The 25,461-nt window shown below is 38.9% G+C and overlaps 1 protein-coding gene across 1 annotated transcript in view; it reads right to left on the bottom strand.

Annotated features, from left to right (window-relative positions):
• DOCK2 (dedicator of cytokinesis 2) overlaps positions 1 to 25,461 on the bottom strand; it is a 1,824,799-nt gene that overhangs the window by 114,698 nt on the left and 1,684,640 nt on the right. Inside the window, exons 39-40 of the mRNA XM_085617853.1 lie at positions 24,742 to 24,831; positions 23,999 to 24,103 (exon numbers count right to left, since the gene is read on the bottom strand). Coding sequence (XP_085473979.1) covers positions 23,999 to 24,103; positions 24,742 to 24,831 — 195 coding nt within the window. The remainder of the gene's footprint in view (positions 1 to 23,998; positions 24,104 to 24,741; positions 24,832 to 25,461) is intronic.

The following is a 25,461-nucleotide window of genomic DNA, read 5'->3' as shown; positions in this document are numbered from 1 at the left end:
GTTAATTTAGATATAAAAAAAAGAATTGTGATTATTTGTTTAAAGTTGTGATTTACATTTTCTGTTTTGGGAGATATTTAACTGTTTTGAATATGTAAAATATTATGGAGTATGTTTTCACCATAAGTTAATGTGTACTGGTAACAATGAGGAATATTGTTTTGTGCCTACCATCAAACCATGAGTCTGTGTGCAGAGAAGAATTGTTGACAGAGATTTCATTTGTGTTGCTGTTGAAAAGTAAGACTTGCAGTTGAAAGAAAAGGACAGCTTCTTTTTAATTGTGATGGTTAGCATTTAGCAGAAATCCCTTTGAAAGAAAAGAGAGGAAAATGGCAGCACATTTGAAAAAAGCTTTAGTTCTGTAAGAATTGATAACTCAGGAAAGGGGCAGCCTGTGTTTTGTGCCTACCAACACAGCATGAGTCTGTGTGTATTTAGGAATTGATGTCTGAGATTTAATTTGTGAAGTTGTTGTTCAGTAAGAAATGCAGTCCTAGGAAAGGGGCAGCCTGTGTTATGTGCTTAAAATGATGGCATGAGTGTGTGTGCACACAGGAATTGTGGGCAGAGGTTTAATTTGTGAAGATGTTGTTCAGTAAGAAATGCAGTTCCAGGAAAGGGGCAGCCTGTGTTATGTGCCTAAAATGATGGCATGACTCTGTGTGCGCACAGGAAATGTGGGCAGAGATTTAATTTGTGAAGTTGTTGTTCAGTAAGAAATGCAGTCCCAGGAAAGGGGCAGCCTGTGTTATGTGCCTAAAATGATGGCATGACTCTGTGTGCACACAGGAAATGTGGGCAGAGATTTAATTTATGAAGTTGTTGTTCAGTAAGAAATGCAGTCCCAGGAAAGGGGCAGCCTGTGTTATGTGCGTAAAATGATGGCATGAGTCTGTGTGCGCACAGGAATTGTGGGCAGAGATTTAATTTATGAATTTGTTGTTCAGTAAGAATTGCAGTCCCAGGAAAGGGGCAGCCTGTTGTCTTTACACAAATTAAACCTTAGCACACATGCACTGTTACATACATCCCTGCAGTCTTCATGCAGTTCTGGAAGTCTCTTTGCTCATCTGTCTTGCACCAGACAATACACAGTGTTTAGAAACACACTCTTGGCACACACGCAGCAGCTTCTCCAACACTCTCATGTGTAGTACTCAGCTCTGTGTGCTGTTTCAGATAGCACTGTGTAATGCAAACACATTCAACGTCACCAAGACCTCATTTAAATTGATCTAGTCTAATCACTCACCCTGTAACACATGGTCATGGTCTTAAGGAGCTGTTAGGACATGTGCTGTTTTCTGCTTCTGTAAATGATAAGGGAAATGTATCAGGCTGTAACAGTAAATTGGTACTATTCAGGGACACTGTTTTGTTCCAAAAAACATAGCATGAGTCTGTGTGCGCACAGGAATTCTGGGCAGAGATTTAATTTGTGAAGTTGTTGTTCAGTAAGAATTGCAGTCCCAGGAAAGGGGCAGCCTGTGTTATGTGTGTAAAATGATGGCATGAGTCTGTGTGTGCACAGGAATTGTGGGCAGATATTAAATTTGTGAAGTTGTTGTTCAGTAAGAATTGCAGTCCCAGGAAAGGGGCAGCCTGTGTTATGTGTGTAAAATGATGGCATGAGTCTGTGTGCGCACAGGAATTGTGGGCAGAGATTTAATTTGTGAAGATGTTGTTCAGTAAGAAATGCAGTCCCAGGAAAGGGGCAGCCTGTGTTATGTGCCTAAAATGATGGCATGACTCTGTGTGCACACAGGAAATGTGGGCAGAGATTTAATTTATGAAGTTGTTGTTCAGTAAGAATTGCAGTCCCAGGAAAGGGGCAGCCTGTGTTATGTGCCTAAAATGATGGCATGAGTCTGTGTGTGCACAGGAATTGTGGGCAGAGATTTAATTTGTGAAGTTGTTGTTCAGTAAGAATTGCAGTCCCAGGAAAGGGGCAGCCTGTTGTGTTTACACAAATTATCCCTTAGCACACATGCACTGTTACATACATCCCTGCAGTCTTCATGCAGTTCTGGAAGTCTCTTTGCTCATCTGTCTTGCACCAGACAATACACAGTGTTCAGAAACACACTCTTGGCACACACGCAGCAGCTTCTCCAACACTCTCATGTGTAGTACTCAGCTCTGTGTGCTGTTTCAGATAGCACTGTGTAATGCAAACACATTCAACGTCACCAAGGCCTCATTTAAATTGATCTAGTCTAATCACTCACCCTGTAACACATGGTCATGGTCTTAAGGAGCTGTTAGGACATGTGCTGTTTTCTGGTTCTGTAAATGATAAGGGAAATGTGTCAGGCTGTAACAGTAAATTGGTACTATTCAGGGACACTGTTTTGTTCCAAAAAACATAGCATGAGTCTGTGTGCGCACAGGAATTGTGGGCAGAGATTTAATTTGTGAAGTTGTTGTTCAGTAAGAATTGCAGTCCCAGGAAAGGGGCAGCCTGTTGTGTTTACACAAATTATCCCTTAGCACACATGCACTGTTACGTACATCCTTGTAGTCTTCATGCAGTTCTGGAAATCTCCTTGCTCATGTCTCTTGCAGCTGACAATACATAGTCTGCAGAAACACACTCTTGGGACACACGCAGCAGCTTCTCCAACACTCCCATGCGTACTACTCAGGTCTGTGTGTAATGCAAACACATTCAACGTCACCAAGGCCTCTTTTTCTTTGCTCTACTCTAAACACTCACCCAGGTTGCAGATACTTATGGTATGAAGTAGCTGTTAGGAAATGTGCTCTTTTCTGCCTCTGTGATTTTCCAGGTAAAATGTGTAAGGCTGTAACAGCAATTATCACTTGATCTACCAGAGTAGTAAATGTGCTTTGAATTTGCAAATCAAATTCTGTTTTCTGCTTAGAAGCACACCATGAGGCTGTGTGCGCACAGGAATTGTGGCCACAGATATAATTTGTGTTGCGATTGTTCTGTTAAAAAATGCACTTGCAGGAAAGGGGCAGCTTTTTTTTTTTCAACTGTGGTGGTTAGTACTGTGCACAAATTAGTAAATCACAAATGAGAGACAAATGGAAAAACATTCGAAATAAATGAAAAGTAAAAAAAAATATTTTAATGAATTATAATTACAAAAAGGTTTTTTTTTTAGTTCCTTGCAGGTATTGCTGAGCAACAGTGAAAAAAAAATGCCTTTAAGGACAAGAAAAAGGAAAGAAAAGCAACAACAAGTATATCTGGACAAAACTGGGAAAAAAAAATAGCAGGAGAAGCTGGAGATGGCAAAAAGAAAAAGTCTACTGGTAAGCAGAGCAGAGATTTCTTAAAAAAGTTTTTCAAAAAACAAAAAAATGGCAAAAATAACTGTAAAACAAAGAGAGTTTTATGTACAAAGCAACAACACAGTCAACAGCAAAAAAAAAGCTAATGTACTGAGGAAATGTGAATTTTGTGATCTGTTATGTCCCCTATCGTAGACCCCAACGGCTCCATGTGCATGCTATAAGTACATGTATGTTCCCTCCTGCTCCAGTTTTGAAGACGCAAATATATGTGCGTCCACCGTCAACATGTCCTCTTTCAGATCCGCCATGAATGGGTCAGATATTCCATTCCTAAGTATGAAAGGCCACCGACTTTATGTGGTTCACTTTCCACATTTTACAGATTCAGGCGAGTAGGCCCGAATTCTGTCATCAAGCCTTTTTCTGCCTTCTGCTTCTGAAAGCTCCAGTCTGAGCCTGCATCTGTGACCATGAACTTTGTCCTACTCCCTGCGCGGCTAACGGTGCCTGATCCAGCCTGTCGCCTGCCAAAAACTGTATTTCACCTTCAAGATTATCTCCTCCGCTCCTCATCCGATGCATTCCTGTCTAGTAGTTTAGGTAAACATTCCTCCAGCTACCGTGCAAAGGGGCCAGGCCTCGCTGTCCTCATGCAAGTAATTCATCGCCCCGTTACCATGGAATATTCCTACCCCCTCGCATCTAGTGTAGACACTTAGACGCTTGTACACGCACTAACAGTCAGTATAGAATAGATTCTATCCTAGAGACCTCTCCTTTTGGATAACACAGTTCTTTAAACATAGGATATTAGATATGATTTGGGATTAGGTTGACATGACCCCCAGACTTCTGTCTCCACATGTAGAGCTAAATGTCAAGTTCCCTTCACCCTCTAGTTGCACGTCAATCACACGTCATGCGGCTGCGCGCGCATCTCTGCCAAATATTTCTGCTGACATTGCAGGATTCTCTTATGGATCCACCCACTTGTGACATCATGTATGATGACGTTTATTAAATTACGCCCCTATGACCGCCTCTATTAGTTACGTATGCACAGTTTATCTGTATTATCAGCTGTTACGCCTCTTGCATCTGTTTCACTGTAATGTATTTTTCTATAAAACTGCCTATCTGTCAATAAAGTATGCCCTTCCTTCCTGAACTTTCGTGGTGATGGAATAGAATGCCTACAATTCGAATTGTATTCCTTTGTATAGGAATAAAGCCTTTTAAAACCTCTAATACCACGGATTCTGCCTCTTATATTTACTGAGTTATTCTTAATAGACTTTACCGCATAAAAAATAGTACCGGTAACGAAATATTTACCACATAAATTGGCGCCCGAATAGGGACACTTTCTCATCTCACGCGCCGGCGGTGCGTTGCAGGCCCGGTCTCCTGCCACAGCTGAACGGACAAAAACGCGTACCTGCAGGATTTCCTGTATCTCCCTCCGGCCAAGCGGGGACGACTGAGGCTGCGATCAACACCCAGACGTGGCGGTGAGAAGTGCGAAGTATCCCGACCAGAGCCTAGCTGAGAGAGCAAGATCCGAGGTATACAGAGTCCCACCAAGTTCCGAAGTTCCGAGTCCAGTCGAGTCGAGTCCAGTCCGGTCCAGTTTCAGTTCCGTTCCGAGGCCTTCCGTTCCGAGCTACCCGGTGAGTACCATTACCGGGGAGGCATTTAACGTGCACATAGTCTGTGCCGGTCAAGACGGGTTTGGGTACACAAATCCGGTCTGCACTGTTTTAGCAGTGTATCTGTACTGTTTAGCAGTATATATAGTATGTCTTGCATATAAATAAGTACTATCTAGTGTCAGTATTATGTCAGTAACTAGTTTTCTATTAGTTATCATTGTTCGTAAAACTTTTAAGTGTTAAATGTTTTTAATACGTTCTATATATTGTGGTGTGAATGACTGTTCATTATTGTGTTTTCTTGTATAAAGTGTGTTCTAGTAATAAGGTTTAAAAATGCCGCTCTTTTCGAAACTAAGACAGATCAAAACTAGAAAAGGTGTACTCGAAGAAGCTGTTCCCATCCCACCGAGGGACACTCCAGGGTACTTTATGTATCATAAGCATGGCCTAGATGCTGTATTATTTCTTGATTTATGGGTGGACTACACCAAAGAATTACCAGAGAGTCAGAGATGGCCCGCAGCGGGGACCTGGGATGCAGATTGCATCATGAGAGTAGAAGAAGAATTATGGAAAAAGAAAGCCAGACAGTCACAGAAAGATGCCATTGAATTATGGCGTAAAGAATCATATAGACGTACAGAAAAAGCACTCAGACAGGAAGAGAAAGGTAGAGAGAATTCAAATAAAACCCGAGAAAATCTATTACTTGAGGAAGGTACCCGAGTAAAATCAGAACAAGTAGATAGACAAAGAAACGCTCTTATGAATGGTATGTATCCTCTTCTGGCCGAAGGGTTACCTAAGGCCACTCCGGAAATACCAAAAGACTTAACTCCTCCATTGCTCCCGATAAAAGCACATCCCAAAACACATCCCAAAACAGCAAAGGACGTTTTCCTTTCCTCCTATTTAGATGACGCAGCTCCCGAGTATGCTAATGCCATACCACCCACACCGCTTGCCGATGGTGTTCAACACCAAGAGCATTCGTCTGTATCCCCGCAACAACTAGCTCCGCAACAGGCAGCTCCACAACAGATCGTAGCACCACCACAAGCGCAGCCTATTGCTGCAACACAAGCAACAACACAACAGATGTATCAGTATGCACAAACAGATTATCCCGATTATCAGCGATACTCATGAGATAGCCTAGAGAGGGAAGTTGGCTTACCCCTTATTGAGGTTCCTGTAGACCAAGAGGGACCTTATGTACATAGTGAACTATTAGGGGAAGACAGAAAGTTTTTACTTGATACAGGGGCAAGCAGAACAACTATAAGACGCAGTGAAGTTCCAGGGGCACCCCTCTCAGGCTCACAGAATATTTCCCTTGGATTCTCAGGAAAACCTATAATAAATGACGTAACACAACCTCTTCCACTTACGGTCGGTCCCTTGACACGTACTACAGATTTATTGCTTACTAAATCATGTCCAGAAAACTTGTTAGGCATAAAAACATTGAAAGCTCTAGGAGCCATAATATGTTGTTCTCCGGAAGGAGTACGACTATTTTTACGTGACTTTAAAGGTCACTACGTATCCAGAGACATGGATCACCGACTGCAGAATTTACCTACACATTTATGGGCACAAGGCCCCACTGATGTTGGTTGCATGAACATTACACCATATCGAGTTACACTGAAAACAGGAATAGTACTACCACGAATGCGACAATACAAGTTACCACCAGATGCTGTAACGGCTTTACTGCAAATCATTGACGAGCTCATTGCACAAGGAGTGGTTGTCGAAACCGACTTCAATGTATGTAATTCCCCGATAATTCCGATTCTTAAAAGAACGGATCCAAAAGCACCACCAGTATATCGATTAGTTATTGATCTGCGCGAATTAAATAAATGTATTGTACCACAATACCCTGTGGTCCCAGATATCTCTTCATTACTCACAGCTATTGACTCAGAAGCAATGTTCTTCACTGTAATTGATCTCAAGAATGCTTTCTTTAGTGTCCCAATCGATCCGGAAAGTCAATATCTGTTCGGATTCAGTTTAAATGGACGAAGTTTTAAATTCACACGCGCACCTCAAGGATTTACAGAAAGCCCCAGCATCTATAGCCAAGCACTGAAACGAGAACTTGACAGTATCCACATGCCAGTTAACACTGCCTTGCTTCAATATGTCGATGATCTGCTGATCACCGCCCGAAACGAACATGAATGTGAAAAAGCGTCACTGACGGTTTTGAAATTTCTGGCCGACAAGGGGCACAAGGTGTCCCCTTCTAAGCTGCAATTCTGTGTCCAGCGAGTTGTTTACCTTGGGCACTCGCTGTCCAAGGAGGGAAGGCAGCTTACACCCGACCGCATCCAGTTAATTGCTAACATGCCAGCACCCAAGACACAAAAGGAGGTGCGGGCTTTTATAGGCCTCACTTCATACTGTAGGCAGTGGATCCCTCAATATGCATTTCTAGCAAAACCACTCATCCAGTTGACAACACAGGAGGCAGCCACATCGATTGTCCTCCCTTGGACTCCAGAACATACACACGCCTTTGAAAGCTTAAAGAAAGCTTTATGCCAAGCACCTGTCCTAGCAACACCATGTTACAGTAAACAGTTTACACTCTTTGTTACCGAACGCGACGGTACTGCTTTGTCAGTACTCACTCAGGAACAAGCAGGATCACACAAACCATGTGCTTATTTCTCTAGTACATTAGATCCAGTAGCTCAGGCACTTCCTGCGTGCCTGAAATCGGTGGCAGCAACAGCTTTAGCAATCAGACAAAGCGATGCCATAGTGTTAGGACACCAATTGACAGTACAAGTACCACACGCAGTAGAGGTTCTCTTGAACCGCACACAAACACAACACTTAACTATAGCGAGACTCACCGGTTACGAACTGACATTGTTTCAGCCACATATAGAAATCAGACGTTGTAATACGTTAAATCCTGCCACACTGTTACCAGTAGGCGGAACAGATCCATTGGCACATGATTGTGTCGAAGTCATTACTATCACGACGAAACCCAGACAAGACTTGACAGATATCCCTTTGTCAGATCCAGACTTGACATTGTATGTAGATGGGTCATGTATGAGAGCAAGTACAGGAGAGTTAGTGGCCGCTTACGCAGTCACAACAGACACTGAAGTCATTGAAACAAATTGTATAGATACCTTGTCAGCTCAAGCAGCAGAGCTCATCGCTCTAACACAAGCCTGTATTCAAGCCACAAATAAAAAAGTCAACATATACACAGATTCACGTTATGCATTCGGAGTCGTCCATGACTTCGGCGTACTGTGGCAAGAGAGAGGTTATTTAACTTCTCACGGTGCCCACATCCAACACGGACCCCTCATTCAAGCTCTATTAGATGCGATTCATTTACCTACTGCAATATCGATTATGAAATGCAAAGCCCACACAAAAGTTACCGATATCATTTCTCAGGGTAATGACCTAGCTGACAGAACAGCTAAACAGACTGCTCAGAATCAGACTCACACAACTGACATGACAAAGACAATAGTTCCGACACCAACACATTGCATGACAGTTAAGGATCCCGCCCTTGATGTAATTGACATACAGACACATGCTACACCAGAAGAAATAAAGAAATGGACTGAATTAGGAGGGATCCAAACAGATCAAGGATGGATGACGAAGGAAAAATCTATATGGTTTCTTCCCGACTCAATGGTTCAAGTCATCATTAACACTATACATAGTCCAGCACACCTAGGAGAAAAAGCTATGCTAGACAGCATTCAACACATTTGGTTCAACAAACACTTGCGAGCAGCAGCTAAACAAAAAGTTCGTACCTGTATGATATGTTGTCAGTTTAATCCAGGTAAAAGCATCCCCGTAGAACAGGGTGGATTTCAAACTCCCGATCATGCTTTTGAAGTCCTCCAGATGGATTATATCCAGATGGAACGATGTCGAGGATTCAAATATGTTCTCGCAGTTGTCTGTGCTCTTTCCCGTTGGACAGAAGCATACCCGGTTTCAGATTACACTGCCCCGACTACTGCCAAACAGTTAGTTCGAGAATTCTTCCCACGGTACGGTTTACCACGTGTTGTCTACTCAGATAACGGCCAGCCGTTCTCATCCGAACTAATGAGACACGTTTCCCTTTTATTAGGCTACCAATGGAAATTCCACTGTGTCCGACATCCCGAGGCAGCAGGTCTCGTGGAACGCCATAATCAAACTCTGAAAATTAGATTGTCCAAAATATGTAGAGAAAAAGGAGTCGATTGGATAGTAGCCTTACCAGTTGCGCTCTTTTACATGAGAATGGTAGCGCATTCTCGAACAGGGCTATCCCCGTACGAGGTGATCTTCGGTAGACCACCAAATATGTGGGGGACGCCTATACCTCGCAAAATCACTGATGTTGACTGTAATATGCTGACAGATTACCTGGCTTCCTTGATGTCTGCACTACAATCTTGTCGTTCACAGGTATCCGCAGCTTTTCCCGATAATACTGAGGTGAAGCCCCATGACGTAGTTCCTGGGGACCTGGTTCTGGTCAGGAATTTTGACCGGAAGACCCAACTGGATCCTAGGTGGAAGTCACCGAAGTTGGTTCTACTGACTGCAAGGACAGCCGTGAAAATCGAGGGATGGAAAGGGTGGTTGCACTCGAGTCATATCAAGAAATATTATGGACTACCATCCAGTGTGAATACTCAACCCTGTATTCCCTCACAGACAGACTCAAAGCTCCCCTTGGCTGAATTAACAAAACCAGAACTTTACAAACTAAAATTAAGGTCTATTAAGTCAGACAATTTGATTGTTTAAGTCCTCTCCAAGGTGAATCGGTTGAATTTGTCTCTGACATATATCCTCTAGACCGGAATAGAGAAAGAAATAATCAAATGCAGCTTAAGAAGCATGCGTATTGTAAATCACTTCGTAGTCACTGCACAGTAACATTATTAATTTTGTTTTTCCTAAGTCTTCTGATCATCATTGTCAGCATACTATTGCACATGTATTACCCTATTCTTAAGCGTGCTTACAATGTAACTGCAGAACATTCTTTTAGCGAATTACCTCCGCATGAGTTGTCCTATAGATTTGCGCTGCGCAACAACACATTCATTAGTATGTTACATCATTCCCATCAAACCAGCAATGCCACAAATTGTTGGATATGTGGCCGACTCCCTCCCTATCAGAACTATAAGGGAGTTTTGCCCCTCTTTCCCTATCCGTTCACACACAATGGCTCCTGTGGAGCATGGTTTAGTTTGATTAATTCCCTAGATTCAAATTCCGCAGTTTATCAAGACAACTGGGTATGGGGAAACCTGAACTTAGTTTTGCTTAAAGTCTGCTACCCTAGCAAGGAGGGACTTCCCAGAAGAACAGGAACTGATCTAGAAAATGAAGTATATGGATTAGGTAATTTTACACTTAACCTCATGATCCTGAACGTTGAATCTGAAGCTACACCAATCTTGCCCGCCATGTCAGTATTCCCAGTAAAAGGGGAATTATGTGTAAGAAAGAATGGTTCCATACACATGGGCCATAGTAAATGCACCACTGTAATAAAATTCAGTGATCAAGGCAAGTCTACATTTAGAGCTTCCCGTCATTCCTACTTTATATGTGGCCAGACCGCATATATACGTCTACCTTTAGATTGGGATGGTACCTGTTACATAGCATTCCTTCTACCACCTGTTTTCCTAGCTCCTCCTGATTATCATAGAAATACCCATTTAGTACACAATAGACAGCAGAGAGATCTCCCAATTGTCGATTACACTGAAACGGCATGGGAAAAATACACAGATTTCAATAAAGGTTTCTTTCCCTATATAGGTACAGTCACTAATAGTAAGCTGATACGTAGATTAACCAGAACCCTTGAAGCAGTAGTGAACGAAACTATTTCCGCCCTAGGCAATTTAACAGAAGAGCAGTCTGCTATGCGGATTGTTGTGCTTCAAAATCGTCTTGTCCTTGACGTCATCCTGGCCGATAGGGGCGGAGCTTGTAGGGTCATCGGATCAAGTTGCTGCATTTTCATACCAGAAAATTTGCCGTCAGTATATAAAGCCATAACTCGCCTTCATAAGATTGTAAGCCAGATACACCAGAGTCCAGGCACCTGGACTTGGTCCGGTTGGTTCTGGAGTGTGTTATCAGCCTGGGGATGGAGAATCCTATCCTTCCTAGGTATTGGTTTTCTCATACTATTCAGTTGCTGCTTATGTCTACAATGTGGGCCAGCGATTTGTGGTCTGTGTGCCACCTCGTGTATCCCACATCCAAGTTTTCGTTCGAGATCCCGGAAGAAGAAAGAAGAACAAATGATGCTATATGAACAGATCGATGGATTGATGAAGATCGATATCTCCTGAGGGTCCGTAGGGGACAAGGAGGGAATGAGGAAATGTGAATTTTGTGATCTGTTATGTCCCCTATCGTAGACCCCAACGGCTCCATGTGCATGCTATAAGTACATGTATGTTCCCTCCTGCTCCAGTTTTGAAGACGCAAATATATGTGCGTCCACCGTCAACATGTCCTCTTTCAGATCCGCCATGAATGGGTCAGATATTCCATTCCTAAGTATGAAAGGCCACCGACTTTATGTGGTTCACTTTCCACATTTTACAGATTCAGGCGAGTAGGCCCGAATTCTGTCATCAAGCCTTTTTCTGCCTTCTGCTTCTGAAAGCTCCAGTCTGAGCCTGCATCTGTGACCATGAACTTTGTCCTACTCCCTGCGCGGCTAACGGTGCCTGATCCAGCCTGTCGCCTGCCAAAAACTGTATTTCACCTTCAAGATTATCTCCTCCGCTCCTCATCCGATGCATTCCTGTCTAGTAGTTTAGGTAAACATTCCTCCAGCTACCGTGCAAAGGGGCCAGGCCTCGCTGTCCTCATGCAAGTAATTCATAGCCCCGTTACCATGGAATATTCCTACCCCCTCGCATCTAGTGTAGACACTTAGACGCTTGTACACGCACTAACAGTCAGTATAGAATAGATTCTATCCTAGAGACCTCTCCTTTTGGATAACACAGTTCTTTAAACATAGGATATTAGATATGATTTGGGATTAGGTTGACATGACCCCCAGACTTCTGTCTCCACATGTAGAGCTAAATGTCAAGTCCCCTTCACCCTCTAGTTGCACGTCAATCACACGTCATGCGGCTGCGCGCGCATCTCTGCCAAATATTTCTGCTGACATTGCAGGATTCTCTTATGGATCCACCCACTTGTGACATCATGTATGATGACGTTTATTAAATTACGCCCCTATGACCGCCTCTATTAGTTACGTATGCACAGTTTATCTGTATTATCAGCTGTTACGCCTCTTGCATCTGTTTCACTGTAATGTATTTTTCTATAAAACTGCCTATCTGTCAATAAAGTATGCCCTTCCTTCCTGAACTTTCGTGGTGATGGAATAGAATGCCTACAATTCGAATTGTATTCCTTTGTATAGGAATAAAGCCTTTTAAAACCTCTAATACCACGGATTCTGCCTCTTATATTTACTGAGTTATTCTTAATAGACTTTACCGCATAAAAAATAGTACCGGTAACGAAATATTTACCACAGTACAATCAGAAGTATGTCAAAGTGATTTAACACGAAAATTAGATTTTAAAAACATTCGTCGAAAAATGTTTCATAGAAGAGTGATGTTAAATTTGCTAAAGGATGTGAAAAAATATAAGAAAAAAACAAAATTTATTAAGAATTTTTTTTTTATAGAAAATATTGTAAGTAAGGCTTTGGAAATAAAAAGGAAACTTTTTATTCTAATTTTGAATAGGATGCGTAGATTAGAAAAATTAGTGAATGCAATGAAGTCACAAAGCAAAAGGAAAAGAGAAGTGAAAAAAAGTAACTTTTGTAAAGTGTTCTTGGGAGAATGGAAACACAGTTCAAGTACTGAACCATTTTTTAATGAAGAGAGTTATCTTCAAAGTAATAGTTTGTTGCATGCAGTTGACACCAATGGTAGAGCATATGAAGTTAAGGATGGTTGTGTGATGCAAAAAGAGAAAATGGTCCCAAGAAATGAGGAAGAAGTAATGGCTGCTGAGGCTATGGGGAGACGTCCAAAAGCCCCAGTGTACACTTGGAACTGTAGTAGTATTTGTACTGTGCGTCAGGAATCTATTGATAAATTACGTGACTTTCTAAGAGAATATAGAAAAAAGAGTGTAAAACAGAAGATGAAGGTGCTTCAAACACTAGATCCATGCAGAGTGAGAGAAAATACTGGTTTGCAGGGACATTCTCTGGCTTGTCTATCTAGAAAAGTGTGTAAAAGTGTTTTTCATCATTTTAGGATGCTGGCTGTTCATCATACTGAAATGAGAAAGTTTGTGAGAACATTGTATTTTGCTAAAAGTCCAGCAGTAAAGTTGAATGAGTTGAATAATGCTCTGTTCCGTGGATCTGTATCAGATGTAGTGAAGGTTACTGATGAGATTCAGTTTTGTTACTTTGGTCCAGAACAAGAAAGTGCAGAAAAGGACACAGTAAATGAGGAAAATGAGGAACAGAATGTAGAACTCATTATTACTAAAAATTTTGAGGATGAAATGACAAAATTTACTATCACCTCTAATGAAAGACCAAATATTACTTGTATTTGTTGCCGCAGAAGTCATTATAAAATTCAAACAAGGAGTGTTGATCTGTATAAAAAAAGTGAAAATGAAGATAATTATAAGTGGAAGGATTTTGCAACATATATATTTCTTGAAAATTGTTTTGAATTGGGTGAAGACCAGCGTATTTGTAAATACTGTTATAATAAGTTAGAAGAAAATAGAATGCCGACCAGAGCTGTACATAATAATTTAGAATTGGATGCTATTCCTGCCGAACTTTCTGAATTAAATACATATGAGTCTATACTCATTCAATGTGTTCATCCGTTCCAGACCATAGTACGTATGGAGCCCAAAACTGGTAAATTACCTCCTTCTGATTTACTGAGAGGTTTAAAAGGAAGAGTGGTGTATTTGCCCTTGTATTTGAAAAAAAATATGGAAACTATTGATGCAGATACTTTGGAAACTGAACCATTAGTAATTCTGGTTAATGGTGTACCTACAAAGAATAAGAAGATTTGGCAAGAGCTGGTGGATGTACGAAAAGTACAAAGAGCAAATTTGTATTTGAAAAAAAATAATAAATGGTATGAATCAATTTATATAGAAGAAGAAGAAGAAGATTTACAAGAAGACACAGAATCACCAACTGGTCAAATTGAAAAAGTGGACAAGTCAAAGGAAGAAGAAATTTATGAACATTTTAGCATACTTCCTCTTCATTCAAAAGAAGTTATGGGAGACACTATTGATCTGTTTCAGATGAAGAAAGCAAAAGGAACTCCCGTGAGTGTATGGGAGGAGAGCTTGGAAGCTCGATGTTTTCCCCAGCTGTTTCCTACAGGAAAAGGAGGACGATACGATGAACGTCCAGAACAGATTCCAGCTACGAGTATCGGACTACAAGACTATATGCAGAAGATCCAAGATTTCGTCAAAGTATTCCTTATTTGTTCCATCTTTTATTTGAAAGCGACTTGTCTGCATTATCTTATGCAGGAAATCACATTTTAAAAAGTGGAGTACATTTACAAAATGTGTCTGCTAAGGATTTTATGGAGAAAGTGCAGCACCGAGATGATCATTTGGAAACACAACTGATCAATCTGATGGCTTGTCAGCGTGGGACAAATGAATATTGGTACCGACGCCATGGTGAATTAAAATGCATGTTACGGAATTTAGGAACTCCTACATGGTTTCTAACCCTAAGCTGTGCCGAGTACACTTGGGATGATTTACTGGATTTTCTAAGAGAGGCAAATTCAAACATTAAAAACATTGAATACAAGACAGCTGGAGAACTGTGCTCATTGGATCCAGTTAATGTTTGCAGATATTTCAGTCATAGATTTGAGGCTATGATGTCCTTCATCTGCAATAAAAAAAATCCACCTCTTGGAGAAGTAGTGGATTTCTTTTGGAGAAAAGAGTACCAGGCAAGAGGTGCTCCTCATATTCATATGCTGTTGTGGATCAAGGATGCCCCAAAGTTTGGAACAGATACTGATGAAGCAGTGTTATCTTTCATTGAAGAATATGCAACATGTGCTATACCTAAAAGCACAGAAGAGAAAAAGTTAAAAGAGCAAGTTTTACGTTTCCAAAGTCATCGGTGTGGAAAATACTGTCGACGGAAGTACAAGACGAAAGATAAATTCTACACAAAGTGTCGATTTGGATTTCCTAGACCTGTTCTTTCAAAAGGAAGAGTCAACAGTTTTATGTCAGCTGTGCGACATACTATAACCAGAAAATCTCCCAAAAATACATACAACCTAAAAAGAAAAGAAGAGTCAAAATTTATAAATGACTTCAACCCAGTCATTTTATCCATGTGGAATGCTAACATGGATATTCAGTATGTGGCAGACAATTCTATTGCTGTTGCTCGGTATGTGACATCTTACATCACTAAATCTGAGAAAACAGAATTGAAGGAAATGTGGGAAGACATTTCTCACGAGAAGACTGTCAGTAAGAAGCTGTACAGTTTCAGTTTAAAGATGTTATCGCATCGAGAAATTGTATCCTACGAATGCTCAGATAGGTTATCATCTGCAAGTCTTTACTCGAAATCCAGAAGAATAATTTGGGTAAGCTTAGGCCTTGCAGGAATGAGAAATCGGGTACTGAAATCTGTTGGAGAAATTGAATATTTGGCCGAGAATGACCCACAAAGTACAGATATTTTGAAATCAAACATGTTGGACACATGTTACCCAAAGAGAAGTCATCATCTTGAGAACATGTGTCTCTATGAAGTGCTGCAGAACTACATTTATTCACGGAAAGCCACAGAAGACATCAACAATGGAAAATATAAAGTCATTGGTGAGGAAGGATGTTTGGTGAAGCAAACAAAAGGAAGTTTGATAAATCACAGGAAGCTCAGTTGCGAAACTACTGACAAAAAGGAATTTTACTACTTGGCTCTTTTACAGCTGTTTAAACCATGGCGTTCAGAGGACGAACTACTGGGAGAATTTCAAAGCTATGAAGATTCTTTTAATGCTAGCAAAGACAGTATAGAATGCAGTACTTTCTCAACTTATGTCCAAATGTTAAATGAAGAAAATGAACAGGAAGCAAAAATTGCAGCTGAAGTAGCTAGAGACAGTTCTCAAGACAGCCAAAGTTCAGTAACACTTAGCCAAGATCCCCTAGGACAACCAATCATAGAAAATGAAGCTGCAGTAGCCATGACTGAAGTAGAAACAGCTATGAATCAAGCACAGGAAGACTCAATCGACTTACTAAATCTGGAACAACAACTGAATGAAGAACAAAAAGAAATTTATGAAGAAGTCATCAAAAAAATTGATCATGGATTACTACATGAAAAGAAAGAGTGCTCATGCACATTATTTGAACCAATCAGGATGTATGTGAGTGGACAAGCTGGAACTGGTAACATTTTCTTAATAAAAGTCATCAGAAGCTACCTACAGCAAAAAACAGCTTCAAATTTGTCTTGTGTGGTAACTGCTCCAACTGGGTTAGCAGCCTATAACATAAAAGGAATTACCTTACATCACTTGCTAATGTTACCAGTGGAGCATGAGAACAAAATAGAATACCACAAGCTAACTGGAGAAGCATGCCTCGAAGTTTCAAGAGTGTTGAAGAAGATGCAAGTTCTCATTATTGATGAGGTGAGCATCGTTTCAAATTTAATGCTTGCCTTTGTGCATTTAAGAATGCAACAAATTCTTAAGAGAGACTATGACGTGTTATTTGGAGGAAAACACGTCATAGTTTTTGGGGATCTTCTACAGCTCACTCCAGTTAAAGGACAACCAGTGTTTAATACTGTGACACATGAAGACACGAAGAAGTCATTAAGAAGCATTGGTAATGCGAATATTTGGTCGTTCTTTGAGTACAAACAACTCACTACCAATATGAGACAAGCAAACAACGAAGATTATGCAAGTATTCTGAAAGATATCAGAATTGGACTACTCACAGAAGTTGGCAAAAAAGCATTACAGAGTCGGTTGCTACATAACTTATTTCCAAATGAAGAAATAGTTGCAGAGAAAATATACCAGAACATTACAGAAAAAAATACTGTAATCTGCTTAATGCCAACACTACGTGAGTGCTCAATATTCAATGAGGAACTTTTGAAATTGGAAAAGGAAGAGATTAAGAAAATGGAAGCAGGGGACAAAATTCAGCATGAAAGAATTACTTTTACATTAACAGGCAAACTGAAAAATAAATTGGATTCACTAGAGAAGAACATTTCCAAAACAGCTGGATTAGAAAAAAATCTATATGTTTGCATGAATTGTCGTGTGATTTTAAGGAGAAATTTGGATGTAGAAAAAGGTTTAGTGAATGGAGCTATGGGAAGAGTTGTGGGTTTTATTAATTACCAGAAAAAAGTTGGAATTGAATGTTTAAAAATAAAATTTGATCAGATAGAAGTTATCGACATTTGTTGTTGTGCAGTTCGTTTCATGCTTGTGAAAGACTTATATGTACGTAGGAAGCAGTTTCCGTTTTCTCTAGCATATGCTGTAACTATTCACAAGTCTCAAGGATTAACTGTAGAAAGTGCTTTTGTAAACATTGGTTCTACTGTGTTCAAAGAAGGTATGGCATATGTTGCTTTGTCACGAGTGAAAACATTATCTGGTTTATTTATGATAGACTTTGATGACTCAAAAGTTAGTGCTGATACAAACTGTGTAAAGGAGTATAACAGATTAAGAAGAACCTATTTAGGTCAGTATCCTGTGATTGAAAAACATGTTGTTTGTTGGAAAAGGAAATTTGAGAATATCTGTAATGAGGATGTACAGAAGAGAAAAAAAAAGGACAGTGATGTGATAGCAAGGAAAAAGAAAAAGGACAGTGTTAAGGAGGTTGTTGGTTGCCATTTTGAAATTAGCTCTGGTGTCAACTGCTATGCAAATGTAGTGCTGAATGTTGTATTTTATCTTGAAAAGTTGCTAGAACAGATAATAGTAAATCATGGAAAAAGATTGTGTTCTCTGCTGAGTCTCCTTTATGAGAAGCTGAGTACTGATAAAACTGAAATAGAAAGTGCTACTGATGTTAGAAATCCTTTAGATGTATGTTGTGGTTCTACACAGTTTAAAGAAAATGTCCAGCAAGATGCTCAGGAATTCTTAATATATATTTTGAGTGTACTAGAAGATGAAGGAGTAGAAGTAGAAAACTTATTTGGTGTCTCTTACAAATGGGAACATTGCTGTGAAAACTGTATGAACACATGCAGTAGTAATGTTGATTCAGAAAGGTTCATATTTTTACCATTACCACAAAGTAAATCAGTGACTTTTAGTAAATTATGCCAATCACAACGTGGAATGTTCTGAATGTAAATCTGACATGTTTTCCACGTTATTTTTACAGAAATATGGTCAGTATGTAATTTTAATGATGCAACGTTGTAGAGCTGATGGTTCAAAATTGGACACTTTAATAAAGAAGTTTACAGGACAGCAATTATCAATTCCTGGAAAAACTTTTGTTACAGTTGCAATAATTTTTCATGAAGGACCTACTGTAACTTCTGGACATTACACAGTTTATCTTAAATGTGAAAAAGGCTGGACACTGTGTAATGATTCCCAATTGATTTTCAAGCAACGTTTGCCTTATGATTTACCCAATTCTTACTTAATTTTTCTGAAACCTAAATTTTGAAAACTAAAAACTGCATCTGAAGAAAGCATTTTTGTTATTTTAAGGGATTATAATTGAAGATATCACTTAAAAAGGATTTTGAAATTACTATTTGGCCTAAAGGAAAAGTAATAAAAACAATTGTGGACTCCTTTGACAGAAATTATTTTGGCATGTGTGCTTTTGCGACAAGGTTTAAAGACGGTTTGTCTAGAAAATGTTTATTCATCTAGAGAAGTACTTGTGATATATATGTAATATTTCTAACAAGGTATATTTTAGTGAGGAAAGTTTTAGGGCTTTTTTTAAGCAATCTTTCAGATTGTTTTTTTTTGCCCGCTGTTAAATGATGAATACAATTGTTTTCACTATTTTAAGTGAAAAATACAAAATTCTGAAAACAGCAAAAAAAGGGCAAAAAATTGCTTATTTAAATATGTAAAAAGATGTAATGCTTTTTGTAATGTATGATTGAATATTAATACTTTTTTTCTTTTTTTGCAGAACTGGAAAGAAAAAATAAAAAAAAAATTCTTTTCCCTTGCAAAATACTTTTTAAAATTTTTTTTTAGAAAAAAATTATTTTTAAAAAAAAATAAGTGAAAAATATTAGTATTACTCAATTCTCCCTTTTCATGCTTCCATTTCTTTACCTCTTTATGAACTTTAATTATTATTTTTTTTTTTTAAATGTTTTTTAAAAAACCCTTGGGTGCGCGCAGGGTGCGCGCACCTCAAAAAAAAAAAAAAAAAAAAATCCCTCAAAAAATTTTTTTGGGGGGGTTTAGTTTATAAGTGGCTCTTAAAAGAGCCCTTGAGTTAATGGAGGGAAACAGGAAGAGAAAAACGAAAAAAAAGAAAAAACATCTATGGCCTACTTGCACTCATGGGCATCAAATTTTCTCTGAATGAGATCAAGACTGGTCTCACCCACAGAAATAAGTTTACCGCAATCAGTGCAGCGTGTGGACAACCTAGCCAAACAAGGTGGTCCAAACAGAGGTGTGGAAGAAGGCAAAGGCACCACTGCAGCAGAAGTGCTCGGCTGAGCTGCCGAAGATGTGCTCGGCTGAGCTGCTGCAGATGTCGTCGGTAGAGCAGGTGGAGGGTTTGCTCCAGAAGCTCGACGAAAAGTCACTGGATGCATTTTGTCAACATGCCTCAACATAGTGTGAATGCTAAAAGAATATTTCTTGTTAGGATTCCCACGTGACAAGACTTTTTGACAAAGTACACATGTAACTTTAGGTGCATTTACCTTTTTTTGTCCCTCTGGAAAAGTGAAAAACTGCCATATAAAGCTGTCTTTCTGCTTCCTGATCCTCTGCCTCTCAAGAGTGTCCTGGTCACTGTCTGAAGATGGTTGCTGTTCAGCCATTGTCTCTCAACAACAGAATAGCTCCTTCTCCAAAGGAATCAGAACTAATAATGCGGGAGTAGGTGTGGTTTGGGAAGAATCTGGAACTGAAAGTACTTCAAACCAATCAAAAGTGATGATTCTTGATCACATGACTTGCCATGAGGGGATTGGGTGTGGTGTTGAAACAATTAGAAACTGAAAGTAATGATAACCAATAAGAAGTGCTGTTTTATTATGCATAAACCCGAGGTGCGCGCACTGCGCAAGCTCCGAGCGCGCACCTCGTGATTACGTATGCGCGAACGCGTAGGAGCGCATGTGCATACGTCATATGCGCGTACGTAGCGCGCATACGTTGAACACGCGTGTACGCGACCGTTATTGCGCGTAATTTTAGCGTATGCGGAAGTAAACCGCGTGGAGCGCGTAGGACGCACGCACGCATACGTACGTACGCATACGTAGTAGGTGCGCGCTCCCAGCGCGCACTAGAACGTATATTTGCGTACGTAAATAACGTACGGCGGTATTCATAAAAAACTTACGAAATTGTACTAGGAGCGCGCTCAGAGCGCGCACTCCAAGAATTTATATTAAAAAAAAAAAATGGAGAAAATTTAATTGCAAAAAATAAAAAAACTGTTCAACTTTATCCTAATTGTAATTTTTAAAAAAAAGCAAAAACAAATAAAAAGATACAGATAATATATAAATGAATACATAGGAATTTTATTTTTAATCTAAAATTTTTTTTTTAATTAAATAATACAAAAATTAGCATTTAAAAAACCGTACAAATTCACTGAAAAAACCAAAGGTTTCACACACGTTATAGTTAGGAATTAGCATTTTAAAAACCTTGCAAATTCACTGAACAAACCATAGGTTTCACACATGTTATAGTTAGCTGGACATTTCACTCGTGAAAAACCAATGAAATTCCCCCGTTATAGTTAGTTCAGCTAACTATAACTCGCGCCCCCGCAATGCACTGCTGATGACGTCACATATTACATCACTCATGACATGGTCAGTGACATCACTCATGACATCACGGATGACATCTCAAATGAAATCACTGATGACATCATCCTTGTGACAGAGTGGCAGACCTCCTCTCACCCTAATATAACCTTTGATACACACATTCAAAAATAGAGACTAAAATTTTCAAAACAATGGACATACCAATTACAGTTACAACAACCTCTTGAGTAATTCTAAGATCCACATACACATCCACTCATTCACCAACAGTCCTATACAGTCACTCATACATGTACTCACTCATCATATGTAATCATACACCTATACATCCTGTTACACAATGCCACTCATCCACAGAGTTACTGACACACATAGTCACTCATGAAAATAAAGAAAGAAACATACATTTACTTGCATATACATTTATACACACACCACCACACTTACTTCTACGGGAACTTACACATACTTAGTCTTTTAAACAATCACTTATTGAAACACATACTTATTGATACAGGAACTTTTTCAATCTCTCACTCTCAAATATACTCAGTTATATACACCAATAGTCACATATACTAGTTTAAAACATATGCAGTTACTCATAGAGACACTATTGAGACAGTCATTCACTCACTAACACACCCATGCACACACTCATCCACCCATACAGTCCTGCACACATGCTGTCTTCAACACATACAAAGAGTGAGTCACTCATTCATGCACCTATGCACTACTTAATACCCCCCACTGAACCATACACACACTCACACTAATACTAAAAAAAACAACTAATAACATATATAAACACCCATGTAGCTACTCACCAACCCATGCAGCCACTTATACACAAATTGAGAGACTGATAAAGATATTTACATATTTAAACATTACTCAGTAAGCCATGTATTCACTAAGATACACTTAATCAGTCAGTTATACAATCAATTTTTCAAAAAGAAATCATCCATTTAGACACTTATATACCCATTTATTCTTCCATCGTCCGTGAGATATACATGTATAAAACATATTTAATTTTCAGAAAAACACACATTCACTGGATGATGTCATCAGTGATGTCATTTGAGATGTCATCAGTGATGTCATGAGTGATGTCACTGACCATGTCATGAGTGATGTAATATGTGACGTCATCAGCAGTGCATTGCGGGGGCGCGAGTTATAGTTAGCTGAACTAACTATAACGGGGGAATTTCATTACTTTTTCACGAGTGAAATGTCCAGCTAACTATAACATGTGTGAAACCTATGGTTTTTTCAGTGAATATATATATATATATATATATATATATATATATATATATATATATATATATATTAGAAATGTAATGTTTCTAGATGTTCACAGGTGATTCAAATATACTTTTTGAAGTAGAAACATTATTAGTTTGCACAAAAACTATGACAGTGAAAAAGGAGATAATGGTTTAAGCCCCTGTGTATCAAGAGATTGGAGTCCTTCCCTAAAAGGTAGCTGCACAGTGGTCACATGTTGCCAGAACCTATGCGTGTGTGTGAGTGAGATTTTAACGTCTATTATGCCAACTACACATATAAACAGCACCCTCATCTCCACAGACTTACTGCACCACCCATTTATATGAATTATCTAATATATTAAGTTGAACAAAACATTCTAAAGTTACCCCTAGATGACAGGTAAGGCTAATACAATAATTACTTAGATAATGCATACTCATAAGTTACAGTCCAGTAACCACCAATGTCAGTGCTGTACATTTTGTAGTTAAGAATCGCAATTGGTTGCTCGTTGGAAAAAAATAGGTTTTTAATTTAGTTGAAGATTCACTTAAATTATTTTGGATAAAGTAGTGGTGGTCACATTGATAATTTTATGACCATTGAGTCAGTCGGCATTGAATCCTTGCAACAGACATGTGAAATGTATAATAAAACAAACCCTGTTTTAAAACCCCATCTCTAAGTTGTTGTTTGATTTTTAATATCCTAGATTAATTGGAAAGAATTGATTAAATATAATACGTCTTTGACTGAAGGCAGATGAAACTACTCAGTAGTTGATATTTTGAATTACTTTTCAATTCACAAGGGAAGGTGTGATACTACCTATCTAAACCAACGTTTGAATGACCTGTCCTGAAAATATTTCTAATCTAATTTTTCAGTCAAGCACCCACAACTCACCCAGGGAGAAATAGAAATGTCTATTCCACACTTTCACAACATAAACAATATAACATATCAATACTCAGTGTAGTGGGGTCTCACACTAACTACTAAGCATGCTTGATTCCTCCTCAGAAAGGTAAATGTAATAAACAGCATTTTCTTTAGTCAATGTATTCAATCATGCACAGTCCATATACTACATCCCTTGACACATGTGTCTTGTAGTTCTAGTAATAATCAGAAAGGAGCATTCTCTGTGGGCGAACATGGTTTGCTTCTTTAGTCCCTGCAGTAAAGTACTTTACAATGCTCATTTGCAGACCTCTAGGTCAAAGTCATCAGTTACTTTATTGAGCAGGAGTCTGTATCAAGTTTAGGTGCGGTGTGAATGCACCTTGGTTGACTAACCTGTCCCAGTCCTTGAAAATGTGATTTATGACCTTCTATTCTGGAGGAGTTGATGACAGTTTTTTAAATCAGTTGCATGCACCTGAGCACTGTAGAGTATTTGTTCATAAGTACTAATGTAACTAGTCCCTTCTAATGAGCACAACTGGTTAACTAGTAAAAAGTATGAAACCTAAATATTTAAAGAGATATTCAGCATGCACTTACTGACTTTACCTGATCAGTTAATACTATGAAAAAGTGAACAGACTGTTCTTCGCTATATTCACCATGATGCACTTGGGGAAGACTACTGTACACTAGCCAATCAGTGTGTGACACTTCTGTTAAAAAATATATTGACATTTTCATTGTGTTTACTCACCCTAAGAAAAGTTGGAAATCCTTGGCCATAATATCCAACAGCAAAGTAGTCCGGCTTGGGTCTCAGAATTTTCATAATGTTTTCATAGAATTTAGCTTGTTGCATCTATGAATCACAAACTTGTTACTTTCTGACTAGTTCATAAATGAGCAACAACCATTGCTTGTATAGATAGCATAATATTTCATAATATTTCTACATTATGCAGTCACAAGCAACAATGACAATGTTAAGTGTGGTGATGCATTACTTAGAACACTCTAGTTGAATAACTAGTGTGAGCTTGGCATTACTTTCCCTCATGTAATACAAAATGCAATTTGTGACTAGGCCTCACTGTAAACACAAATGTGAGGCTGAGAAGTTAATTATGGAATGTTCTTGTTTATAGAAAAAGGGTGAAGATGAATTCAAGAGAAATCTACAGGCACAACAAATTGAAGAGAGGAGAAAGAAAGAATAACAAAGTTAGGTACAATAGTGAAAAAATAGTAGTGGAAAAATAGACTAATCGACAAGCACCCTGAATTTGAAGGTGCACCATTGTTTTACAATTTTAGTTTGTGTATTGCTATTCTAAGAAATAAAGGTTTGCCCACATTGAATTTCATTCACAAAAGTAAGATAACTAGCCTTCTACCAGTTCAGCAACTTAATTCCACAATGCGTGCAAGCAAGAATCACTTATGCTAACAATCACATTTTAGTTTCATAATCTTTACATTTTTGTGAAATAGTCTTACCAAACACTGACTGAGTAGCTCATAATCAAAAACTTCCATTTCATACTGCTCTGCCAGTTCTTTACATAAATGTATAGCTTCTTCCCACATCTACAAGCAATCAAACAAGACAACAGTTATGCTATATGTCGAAAATACTGAGAAACATTGAGCAGACTTACAAATACTGTATATAATATGTCCATTACTCTATTTTATTATTCAGAATTCAGCCCACACATAGTTATCTCATCTATGAAAATAAATGTAAAACCTTTGCAATCAGTTTTAATACAGCCATCACAGTGTCCAGAACAGTATTTATAGGGACTAAACATCAAAGAGGATAATTTTCAGGTTGGTGTGTGTGAAAAGCCGGTGGATATATATTGTGGTAAAAGCACTGATTGCATCATTACTGTGCCGGTATTTAATGGAGGGATCCTCCTGTAAAGGTTCATACTCATAACTTGATAGTTCCCCTTTGTACCCCTTTGTGAACATGGGGTATGAAAAAATAGATAAGAGGCAATTTCACTTAGCACATTTTGACTTATGCAAAGAAGATGTGAGAACAGTTGAAAGAGTACTACTTTCAATGTATCACAGCACATTATAAAAGGTTATATTTCTGCAAGTAATATTATGGATCTTGATGATATCTGGACTTTGGGCTTTTAACCTTAAAGCAAATGGAATTAAAGACAAATTGTTAGTTATTGTCATATGACGATGTATCTG

The sequence above is a fragment of the Triturus cristatus genome, chromosome 7 (assembly GCF_964204655.1).
Source record: "Triturus cristatus chromosome 7, aTriCri1.1, whole genome shotgun sequence".
NCBI classification, from domain to species: domain Eukaryota; kingdom Metazoa; phylum Chordata; class Amphibia; order Caudata; family Salamandridae; genus Triturus; species Triturus cristatus.
The sequence above is the reverse complement of the archived record's forward strand: the minus strand, read 5'-3'. Positions and strand labels throughout refer to the sequence as shown.